The 12,521-nt window shown below is 36.0% G+C and overlaps 1 protein-coding gene across 1 annotated transcript in view; it reads left to right on the forward strand.

Moving 5' to 3' along the window:
* Positions 1-12,521, forward strand: part of PBX3 (PBX homeobox 3) — a 276,728-nt gene that overhangs the window by 233,921 nt on the left and 30,286 nt on the right. The window contains exon 7 of the mRNA XM_004713306.3: positions 6,064-6,254. Within this exon, the coding sequence (XP_004713363.2) occupies positions 6,064-6,254 (191 nt within the window). The remainder of the gene's footprint in view (positions 1-6,063; positions 6,255-12,521) is intronic.

Here is a 12,521-nt window from a genome sequence, read left to right on the forward strand (position 1 = left end):
AACTATGTTATTGTAATATATGTATTCAAACAAACAAAATATTTACCTAGATAATTTTCAATAGCTGGACTAAAAAGAAGGAAGAGGAGGCGGAAAGTAAAAAGATAATTCTGTGCAATACTCAGAAAATTCAAGGAAGCAAGACTCAATTCTCAAATATTATAGTTAACCAATGTTTGTATGGTATTCATTGTGGACATTGTTAACCCCTCTGCCCAATTTTTTTTTTTGAACTGGCTGTTTTACTTGTAGAAATAATAAGGCAATGGAAGTTTTTTCCAAAGTTACTTTTGATAATATACATTGTAGGTTAAATGAGGGTAGGGTACAATTTGAATTATAAACAGCAGCTGTTTATGGTTTGGTAATTATTTGATCTTTTTTTTTCTTTTTTAACATTTTATTAGGGGCTCATACAACTGTTATCCCAATCCATACACACATCAATTGTGTAAAGCGCATTTGTACATCGTTTCTCAAAACATTTTCTCTCCATTTAAACCCCCGACATTAGGTCCTCATTTTTCCCCTCCCTCTCCGCTCCCCCCTCCCGCATGAGCCCTTGATAGTTTATAAATGGGTATTTTGTCATATCTTGCCCTGTCCGACGTCTCCCTTCATCCACTTTTTGGTTGTCTGTCCCCCAGGGAGGAGGTCACACACAGTTCCATGTAATCGGTTCCCTCTTTCCTACCCATTCTCCCTTTACCCTCCCTGTTTTGCCACTCACACCACTGGTCCTATAGGGCTCATCCATCCTGGATTCCCTGTATTTTCAGTTCCTATCTGTACCAGTGTACCTCCTCTGGTCTAGCCAGACTTGCAAGATCGAATTCGAGTCATGGTAGTGGGAGCAGGGAGGAAACATTTAGGAACTAGAGGAAAGTTGTATTTCTCATTATTGTTACATCGCACCCTGACTGGCTCATATATCTGACCAGAGCACACAGGAACTATTTGATCATTTTTACAGCATATATATGCTTTTAAAATGTATACCTTTTAAGGAATACATTGCACTAAGAGCTCTACACTGAAATTGGTACAGATGATGCTCTAAATGAGGCTGTAATTTACTTTCAGTGGTATAAAGAAAAAAAAAAGTCACTTTGCCTAAAGTGTATGCATTTTTCTTAAGGGTTTACCCAGATTTTAATTATCTAAATGTAAATACTTAACGAATTTTACTTAGAGTAATGAGCTAAAGTGCACACTACATAAATGAGATGTTCTAATTAATCATGTATGAACTACTGGTTTAAAGAAAAGCTATGTGAATTCTGTGAATGTTGGGTTATTGCCAAATTGCTAATCAGCATTTGCATTCATAGATGGCTTCACTTAATAAGTTGTGAGACATTCAGCAAATGTTTTAGGAAATTATGAGTTTTTATATGCAAAAACTTTTTGCTTTTAACTCTTTTTTTTCTCATATGAGCCTTTACCTGCTTCTTAGAAACCGTAAGCAGACATCCATGTGGAGAGATAAAAATATGGCCCAAAAGAGTTATTTACCGAGACATCGACACTGTTGTGGTTGGATGGTACTGTAGTGTTGTGTGAACAAAGGGTTGTGGGGATTGGCAGTTATATGTGTACAAATTAGAAATGCTCCCATGTTCTAGTAGAGCAGTTCACAAACATTTTTGTCTTTGAACTTACATACTTAAGAATTATTGATGGCCCCTTAAGAACTTTTGTTTTGTAGGTACTGCCAATATTTATAATAGAATTAAACTGAAGTTTTCCAGATAATTATTAGTTAACACAAAAATGACCTACAATAACATGAATAACATTTTTTTTAAAAACCCTATGTTTTAAAAACATACGTAACTTAGAACAGTGGCATTAGAATAATATTTTTGCAGAACCCTTTTAGTTTGGGCTTAATACAAGTCCACTGGATTCTTTGATCTGTTCTATAATCAATCTGTTGTCATGAAATGTATGACGAAAACTTGGCTTCACACAGATAAATCATTGGAAAAGAGAGAGAAAGGGGGACTGTGTTAGCAGTCTTTGCACATACTGTGGATATTCTTTGGTATTATACTAAAACTTGACAAGTTTTATTGCAATGTGCAATCTGAAATCAGGTTTACTGTTTGTAATTTGTTCCTTTAAAATTTGCGAACCTAGTTCCCACTTTGAATCGATCTTCTCCCTGTACATGATTTAGTAACATTATGCAGCAGTCATCTGGAAATACGGATTTCACTGAATTTTGCATATCTCTGAAATCTTGGTACAGTTAATTGTTCAATATCAAACTATTATATTTCCACAACAACCCCAAACTAATCAGGAAAAAAAAAAATTAAGTACTGGTAAACTGTCAAGCACATGTGTTAGATATGTTTTCAAAAATTTTTATTGTCATTTAAATTTTCATTAAAACTCCAATTTTATTATTTGCATTAAATACTGCCCGTTGATTTTCTAATGAGACAAGCTAACTTTGTTCATTCTTGAGAAAATATCTGCCAAAAATAGTTTGTCAATTTTGCTTTTAAGTCAAAATTGTGTTCAATGAAAAAAGTGGCTTCAGCCAACAATTCAGACAAGTGCTTTTTCTTAGAATTACCAATCCTGCAATATACAACAGCGCTTTTTATGTACTTCTCATTTTGTCACACAGATATTGAAAACATTCTTTTCTTTTCTCTTTTTTAAAAACATTTTATTGAGAGCTCTTACAGCTCTTGTAATAATCCATACATCAATTGTTTCTAGCACATTTGTATATATGTTGCCATCATTATTTTCTAGACGTTTATTTTCTATTGAGCCCTTGGTGTCAGCCCCCCCCCCTTTTGTGGCCCTTTGACAAATTATAAATTATTTTTATTTTCATATCTTTCACTGACCGCTGTCTCCCTTTTCCCACAGTTTCTGTTGTTTATCCCTCTGGGGGTCTGGGGGTGATGGTGGTGGTGGTGTGGTTATGTGTCGATCATCAACATTGGTAACCCCTTCCTAAAAACATTCTTAAAGGTTGAAATGTGATTAAGAAATAATTTTGATGGCTTCTCCCAAGGACATTTTAAAGTATAATTGCTATGAATATGTATGCTGTGTGCATATGTATATGTGTATTGGTGAAGAATAATGCAGAAGGAATCACCTAGTATAGTGTTTCCCAAAAAGATTTCTTAGCACACTAGTCCAACATGGTTGCCATAGCCACATGTAGCTATAACCAGAAAAACTAAACCCATATATTCACATAAAATGTTACATATACCATACTAAAATTAATTTTACTGTAGCTTTTAATTTTGTTTAAATGTGGCTGCAATCTAATTCTATGGGGAACACTATTTGAAAGAGGTTTCGTGTCTGTATTTATTTGGGGAAAATTTGGTACGCCACTTCCTCTGGAAGATGCATTGTGTATATAGTTCCGATTAGTTCTGCAAAAAACAAAAAAGTCTCTGAAAGTTTCGGTTAATGTAACATTTCTCAAACATACTATAGTCTTGGACCATTTATTGACATTCTGTGGTGTGGAACTTGGAATTTGTTAATTCCAGTTTTGAAGAAACATAGATCTAGTTCAGTTTTCTTCATTTTACTGATTAGAAAACTGAGGGTGAGAGACAATTCTATAGTCTTAAAATTATATAAACATATTTTTAGGAAAAATTCAAGGACAAAAATATACAAGGAGAGTATTAAAATGTTTTGTGGGAATTCAAAGGTAATAGAATTTTTTCATGAACTCTTTGAAGTGCCCCCTCCTTCCTCTTCCCCTCCCCCCTGGTGTATTTTTTGCAGGGTGACCATTTGTTTGGCATAAGTTAGTTTAAATTGATAATATATTGTTAGAGAATATCTTAAATTTACCTCTCTATTTTCCTTTGCTAAAAGATGGAAAGAACTTAATGATTTTAAGGCTTAGAGTTGTTTTTAATGCCTCATAACCTAGGACAGTAATTCTTAGTCTTTTTAAAAATTATTATTATGAACGGACTCTGTAAAGAAAATTTATATAGAATCTCTCCTCAAGAAAATCATATGTACATACATACAAATTTTATAGGATTTTAGAGGCCATAGACCTATCCTTGGGCTGCAGGTTAGGAATTCCTCATTTGTTTTTCAGGGATACTAATTTCACATATAGTAATCAGTATTTCTCACTTTTTCTCTGACCAAAAGAAAAGAAAACTCTTAAATTGTAATACAAAAGCTCAGTCAAGATATAGTGTATATTTTATATAATTCTACACTGAATAATCCCATACATATAAGACAGGATTACTAGTCACAACAAAATTCAAGTTTTCCTAAGGCTTAAAGCTTTTTAAAAAATGAAATAAATTGGTAAGCAAGACTCATTTGATCTCAACTTTGAAATAATTATAGTAGTGTTTCATGAAATCTTATAAAACACTGAATGTGTTTGAAAGGTCAGCTCTTTAATGAGCAGTTAGGAAAACCATCATTTGAGCAATGTACAGGATATCTGTAGGGAAGTGGGTAGTATTATAGCATCAAAATGTGTCTTGCCTTGATCATTGATCATTTTATCTGCGCACCTTACCAAGGCCATTTATTCAGTAAGGCACAGAATCTCCTATCTTGCCTTTTCAATGAAAATGCTACAAGATGCCCTTTTTAAATTTTTCAATAATATAGACTGATGCCTTATTTATTAAATATAGTATAGGTCCAGTTATATGCAGCATTTTATTGATGTAAAAGAATACAGGCAAGCTGAAAGACAGAGGCTGAGGTTAATCAAAACATTTGATCCAAATCTGGACATTGTTTTTCTTCTGCCTTTGTGCTGAAGAGTAGAAATGCCTTATCTATCTTTCGAGCGTGGCTTATACCCATAAGGCCTGTACTATACTTAAATTAAACTAGGAATTGGGAATGCTTGGCATCCAAGATCCTTTACATGCTAACTCAAACCTGCCTTTCAGGGATTAATCCCTTCTCTCCCCGGGTGGTGTGTCTTTGAAACCCACCAGGTGCTCCCATGGGAGAAAGATCAGGCTTTCTGCTTCCCATAATGATTTACAGACTTGAAAAACTCATAAGGACAGTCCCTACGCTGCCTAGTAGAATCACTATGAATCAGACTTGGCTTGTTGGCAGTAAGATTAGTTTGGTGAGCTTTTTTCCCCCCACTTGCCTATCAGTTTGTTGTATCAGATTTGTCTATCAGATTGTGCCCTGGAATGTTACTGAGAAGTTATGGTACTTGTATTTAAAATACTAGCATGATCATCCACAGTGAACAGGTTTTAGCAGAGCTTCCAGACTAAAAATAGACTAGGAAGAATGAAGAGGTTCTTCCAAAAAATCAGCCACTGAGAAACTTTCCCTCAACATAGTCCTTATAATCCTACCAGTTCTCTGAACTTGCTGCATACTATTTGCAGGGTTTTTCTTTGTTCTGCCTGAAATTTCTCCCAACTTACTTCTTTATCTGCCTTCCAGAAATCTTACTTAATCTTTTAAAAGCCCAAATGCACTTCTGCTATGAAGCCTTGCATGCTCTCTGCTTCCAGGTACAAATACCTACTAGTGGAATTTACAAAGTACTTATTCATATCTTGCTTGTGACACTTAGCACAGAACCGCCTTATATGAGAATTAAGTTTTTGGGTGCTTTCTCTCATTGAAGACCAAGTCCACATCTTGCTCATTTCTGTGTTCTCATAGCACTTGGAAACATTTAAACTTTGTAGGCCTTGAGTAAACATTTGTTGAATATATAAAATTCCCAGAGATAATAGTAGGTACTTAGCATTAACAGTGAACATATATTTATATGTAGAAGTTGATAGAAATGATCCTTTAATGGGAAAAGGTGGGAGTGGAGTGAGGGTGGAAGGAGAGTTGAGTGCAGGTCCAACAATTTATAGTTTCAGAATTCTTGCCCTATCTAACTACCACTTCATAAATGTCTTAGTTTTCATTTTATCCCATCCATTGCATACATCTATTGGCAATTGCAAATGAAATAGAAATTCAGATGAGTTAATGTCTGGGTGTATAATGTAAAATACCAGTTTCCTAAAGAGTGATTTTCTCTTCCCCTTACAGGCATGTAATGAATTCACTACACATGTGATGAATCTTCTCCGAGAACAGAGTAGAACACGTCCCATTTCCCCAAAAGAGATCGAAAGAATGGTGGGCATCATCCATCGAAAATTTAGTTCCATTCAGATGCAGCTCAAACAAAGCACTTGTGAAGCAGTGATGATTTTAAGATCCAGGTTCCTTGATGCCAGGTATGTGAGGCCACAAATCTATTGCATGGTGTCATCCCCACCCCGCTCCTTCTCTTGTTTATAGTACTTTCTGTAAAACTGATTAGTTGGTCTTAGATTCTCTAAATGTGACTAGGTCATTTACCTCCTGCTCTGTCAAGCCTTTTCTCAGAGTTGATAACTTCCAATTTGGTGATTCAGCAAATGATTAGAATCAGTTTGGTTATAAATGACAACAAAAAAAATACAGCCTTTGATAATTTAACAAAGATTTGTTTTATAAGAAGTTTTCAATGTTACATTGCTTGTACAAATTATAATATTTAGGTATATGGATACTCTAGTGAAGGAGACAATATTCTGGTTATTCGCATTTCCCAGAAGACTCCAAACCCTGTATCTTCAAATCAAATAAGAAAACCAATTCATTTCTACTCTGAGGACTAAAATTGCCCCTTTATCTAAAGCTTTCAGTAAGTTTCAAGGGAACCAGGTAATAAGTTGTATATCCTATGTTTTAGATATAGCTGACTGATAGAACAAAGGATACTCATTCCTACTGTATCCTATTCCGTCACAGGGATGTCTCTTAGACATGCTAAAGCTTATGATCCATCTTCAATCCTGGGAAGAATTTTGTTTTGTTTTCTCCCCCTTACATGTGTATTTGACAGAGGTGAGAATTACCATATGATTTTAAGGAAAGTAACTTTTAAGTTAGCTTCGCACTCTGGAAAACAAGTTGTATCATGCAGTTTTCATCCTAGAGATCTTTCTCAGAGCCAGTAAGAAAACACTGAATTAGTTACTAGAATTGACTATTGCTTCATTTTCAACATTCTTCTTTCTGTCCTTACTGACAATACCCAGCCCCTGGCCTTCCTTCTATACTTAGACTAGCACAGCACTTTCTTTTGGTCTCTGTCTTTTGTCCTATTCCCTTTCAGGCCATTCCCCTCATTTCTCTTCTCTGTTTCTATAGCATCTCTGATGCCCAATTGCTTTGATTAAAAAGCTTAACATACACAGGTTTTTAAAATGTTGGATATCTTTAAAGCCTTAAGATTTTTTAAAATTAAGCTTTATTTTTTCTATTTAAAAAATATCAAATATACTATGAAAAATTTGGAAATTTTATAGAAGAATGAGGGATAAAAGACAACTATATTTTTACGTCCTATAAGCAATTACTGTAAATATTTGAGTATATTTTCTTTTTGGTCACTTCTTATTTGTATAAATCTTTGTGATGGTTCAATGTATACAATGTCATTTTCTATTTTTATAAAAAATTATTATGAATAAATAAGAATCACATTTTATATGATATAAGCTATAATTTTTTTTAACATTTTATTAGGGGCTCATACAACTGTTATCCCAATCCATACACACATCAATTGTATAAAGCGCATTTGTACATCGTTTCTCAAAACATTTTCTCTCCATTTAAACCCCCGACATTAGGTTCTCATTTTTCCCCTCCCTCTCCGCTCCCCCCTCCCTCATGAGCCCTTGATAGTTTATAAATGGGTATTTTGTCATATCTTGCCCTGTCCGACGTCTCCCTTCATCCTCTTTTCGGTTGTCTGTCCCCCAGGGAGGAGGTCACACACAGTTCCATGTAATCGGTTCCCTCTTTCCTACCCATTCTCCCTTTACCCTCCCTGTTTTGCCACTCACACCACTGGTCCTATAGGGCTCATCCATCCTGGATTCCCTGTATTTTCAGTTCCTATCTGTACCAGTGTACCTCCTCTGGTCTAGCCAGACTTGCAAGATCGAATTCGAGTCATGGTAGTGGGAGCGGGGAGGAAACATTTAGGAACTAGAGGAAAGTTGTATTTCTCATCATTGTTACATCGCACCCTGACTGGCTCATCTCCTCCCCGAGACCCCTCTGCAAGGGGATCTCCAGTGGCCTACTAATGGGCTTTGGATCTCCACTCCGCACTCCCCCCATCATTCACTATGGTTAAGATTTTTTGTTCTGATGATGCCTTACACCTGATCCCTTCGACACCTCGTGGTTGCATAGGCTGGTGTGCTTCTTCCATGTGATCTTTGTTGCTTCTGAGCTTGATGGCCGCTTGATTACCTTCAAGCCTTTAAGACCCCAGACGCTATACTTTTTTATAGCTGGGCACCATCAGCTTTCTTCGCCACATTTGCTTATGCACCCATTTGTCTTCAGTGATCCGTTCGACACCCCTTGATCACACAGGTTGATATGTTGTTCCATGTGGGCTTTGTTGCTTCTGAGCTAGATGGCCGCTTGTTTACCTTCAAGCTTTTAAGACCTCAGACTCTATATCTTTTGATAGCTGGGCACCATCAGCTTTCTTCACCACATTTGCTTATTCACCCGCTTTGTCTTCAGCGGTTGTGTTGGGAAGGTGAGCATCATAGAATGCCAGTTTAATAGAAGAAAGTATTCTTGTGTTGAGGGAGTACTTGAGTGGAGGCCCAATGTCCTTCTGATAAGCTATAATTTTAAATACCATTTTGATAGTTGAATTTTACCTGTTGGCATAATTAATAATTTATTTCACCATTCCCCTATTTTTAAACCTTTAGGTTGTTCGCATTAATTTTTCAATATCACATCTTCCTCCTTTTTTCCCTCCATAACTATTTTTTATTTAAAGATTTAGTAGTTAATAAAAAGACATGTTTGCCCTCGTTGAGTTTATATTCTGTTTGGTGAAGCAAGTAAACAAATATACTGTAGTATTCAATTTATAGTACAATGATCAGGGTAAATGCTATGAAGAAAAATAAAGCAAGATAAAAAAGATAGAAAATAGGAGAGAGGCCCTATTTTTTATTGAAACTAACATGCAGATGCCTTTAACAGGAGGATTATTTCCTACAAATTAATTTCTGAATAGAATTTCTAGATCAGAGAGTTTGAACATTTTAGTGCTCTTCTCATTAAATCATTCCTTTCTGTGCTTTATCCAAAGGGAAATACCTCTTGATGCTGCTTGAAATAAAATACCTTTTTTTTTAAGTGGTAAGGATAAAATAATAATACAGAGACAAACATATAAATAACGAGTAAAAAAGAAAAGGCCACCATGACTTTAAAAGGCCAGGGAGGGAGGAAATTTTTGTCATGAAGCAAGCAAGAAATAACTTGCACTTAGTACAATTTCAAGTTGGGGCAAGAGTGAGGTCAACTGACCTAAGTATCCAGTTCTATCCAGTATAATCACAATAACAATTTTCTCTGATACTAAGGCTGTTTGAGACCCTTCCTGTTGCCAGAGGGGATCTGCCAGCTGCTTAATCTGTCTAGATACTCTGTACATGTATTGAAATACCTCTTATGCATGTACTGTTTTTTTTTTTTTAAGTATTTTGACCACCTACCTTCACTTCCTAACTCCACAAACTGTATTCTTCCAAGTTGGTCATCAATCATGAATTGTCATCTCAGAAGACATTGAGCATGGTACATGGAGTGCAGCTGGTGTTTGCTGGATCTAATGTAACCCTGTACAGCCTTCAACGCCCAGCCTAAATGCTGCTTCTTAAGGAATCCCACTTTCATCATCTCACTGCACTGGCCCGTGAATTTTCTTGAAAACCAATACTATGTTTATACAATTCTTAGCACCAAATTTTGTGCAGACTACTTTTTATTATAGCTTTTCGTTTTCATATCTTCTCTTCCCCCAGGAAAACAACAGTCATTGAAAGCAATGGCCATATCTTACGTAACATACCCCATAACTTTAGAAGATGCCTTACATGTAATAGGACGCAAAAATAAGTTAGTGACTGACAGATGAATGCATATCGTCATTTAATCTTTTAAGCACTTTTAAGTAATTAAAAGAGTTGGATAACGGCAGAAAGCTGACAGGACAAAAAAATATCTTTAAATATTCAGATTTGAACATTTTAATAAGCTATAATACAATAAAGATATTTAAAAGCTTTTCTGATAGAAAGGAATCCTTCCTAACACAATTGATATCCTATCTATCTGTCTGTCTGTCTGTCTGTCTGTCTGTTTGTCTGTCTGTCTATCTATCTATCTATCTATCCTATTTCTTATACGTTTCTATTCTGGACATGTATGCTTAGTTTTTACATAGCTGCATTCATAATGTATACACCTAAATGATTGATGTTTCTTCCACAAAGGGAAAGAATGTTAACAAGCCAGAGTGAGCAGAGTCAAAATGAGAAGGTAGCAGAGCTTGGAGCCGAGTCCTTCTCCCACAGAGAATTCTGTTAGTAATGTTGTGATGCTGAAGGAACACAGTCTTGGAACTGATGAGCCACTGTACACTGGCCTGAGGCATAGCCATTTCTAGTGTGGTGAACGCTGGGGGCAATGAAACTTTAGGGGATATGCTTAATGGGTACTTTCTTTAAAAATAAATAAAGCATAAGACTAGATTCTCTCTTTTGCCTTCAAGGGAATGTAAATACTGAGCTTTGAGTCCATCTATTCTTGTAGTGTCTCTTAGCAAGCCCTATGCACTGGGGAGGCAAGGTTATTCTGCTCTAGGCAAAAATGCTTATTCAGATATATGATTCCCTGGCTCACTCTGGCATCCCACAAAGCCATACTCACATTTTCTTGATAATTGGACAAACTGATGCCATAGCACAAAGCATTTAAGTATGAATTTGTGTAGGCCCCACTGCTCTTCAAGGAGAATGGTGCAGTTTGGGATGGGCAGAATATCTGGGGTCAGATGCTCTGGTCTCCTGTTTTTTTTTCCTCTCAAGTTTTTGATGTTTGCTGAAAACAACTTCTAGGCAAAATCAATAAGTGAGCCAAGCTCATCTTTGCTTTTCTGGATATATTTCTATCCTTCACAAGTCTCCATTTCCCAAAGATAACTTCTGCCATGTGTCATCTACTTTAATCTATTTGCTCTGAGCTTTGTTGTTGGATTCTATATTTTAAACTGGTAGGCACAAATTTAATTGCATACTTATAATGGCACTGATAAAAGTGGCTGGGTTGGAAATGCCTTGGGTTACAGTAAACAGGCACATATCTAAAGAGACAGGCACCCCTGAACTTTAGTCTGTAGCTGCTTTACAGGAGTGTGGGCCTCCAGAACCCAGATTTTTTTCATCAACAGGTTATTACCGTGTGGTTCAGCAAACAATAGTTGTGGGCAAAGTAATGTCTGTAGGCTTAGCAGTTTCAGTATTTATCCTAGATTTTTCCCATTCTACTCCTCTACCCACCCACTCATCAAAACGAGCCTCTTTAAAGTGCCCCAACTCAGGACCTTCTTTTCTTTTCATGAAATTCATAAGCCCAAATCAAACTGCTCTCATGTCAGCAGTTGGACAAAAATGCTAAAAAATCCTAATTGCTCCTCTTGATACAATTCTCTTCTATCTCTTCCTTTACTAGCACCCTCCCCCTTCTTCCATTGTCATCAAGCCATATTGATTTTAATCCCCACGTAGATCTTGAATTTCATCTTCAACCCCCAGGAAACAATGGGGTAACCCCTCAGAAATGATTGAAATTAAGAAATTTCAGGACTCAACCCAAGAAGATATCTTGTTTCTTGATTATCCTTTAATGTTGAAACATAGAACACATACTTAATAATGATACCATTTTAGCTAGAAGAGTATCATACAATACATATATTTACAACTGACTATTGCTACTGTCTTTTGTATGTGCAGAATATCACACTAGAAAATATTAGATCATTTATAAGGAAGTATTAAGAAAATTATTTAGAGGGAAAATATTTTCCAGATTCCAGTTACTAAAACGAAGTCTGTCAAATGCTAATTTTCAGGCTGGAATTCTTTATAAAATCTTGATCATGAAACCCAAATATTCATGGCTTTGGCGCTTTGCAATTTTCACTAATTAATATTTGCTCTTCTGATATCGTATCACCTTCCTCCCAGCCAAACAAAACAATTGTTCTTCTCCTTTTTTCTTTGGAAGCAAACCATGCCCCAATCTCTAGGTAGTTGACTAAGCATAAAAGTTCAAATTCCTTCTTGATGTATTTTTGCCCCTTACCTTCTTTCTCTCTGTTATCTCTTCTGGCCCCCTCCATCCAATCCTTAATCAATTCCTATCACTTTTACTTTTCAAAAGGATCTTGAATCTTTTTATTTCTATTGTTTTCTTGCCCATGCCAACTTACCATCATCTCCCAGTTAAACCACTGCCCTTTGTCTCTGTAGCTGGTCACTTCATTTCCTTTCTGCTATACGCCAGCTATTCTCTATATAGCAGTCACAATGATCTCTTTAAAATACACAACTTAAAATCTTTAA

This window comes from Echinops telfairi, unplaced genomic scaffold, assembly GCF_000313985.2.
Source record: "Echinops telfairi isolate 266 unplaced genomic scaffold, ASM31398v2 ScPeMD7_22;HRSCAF=79, whole genome shotgun sequence".
In the NCBI taxonomy this organism is placed as follows: Eukaryota; Metazoa; Chordata; class Mammalia; order Afrosoricida; family Tenrecidae; genus Echinops; species Echinops telfairi.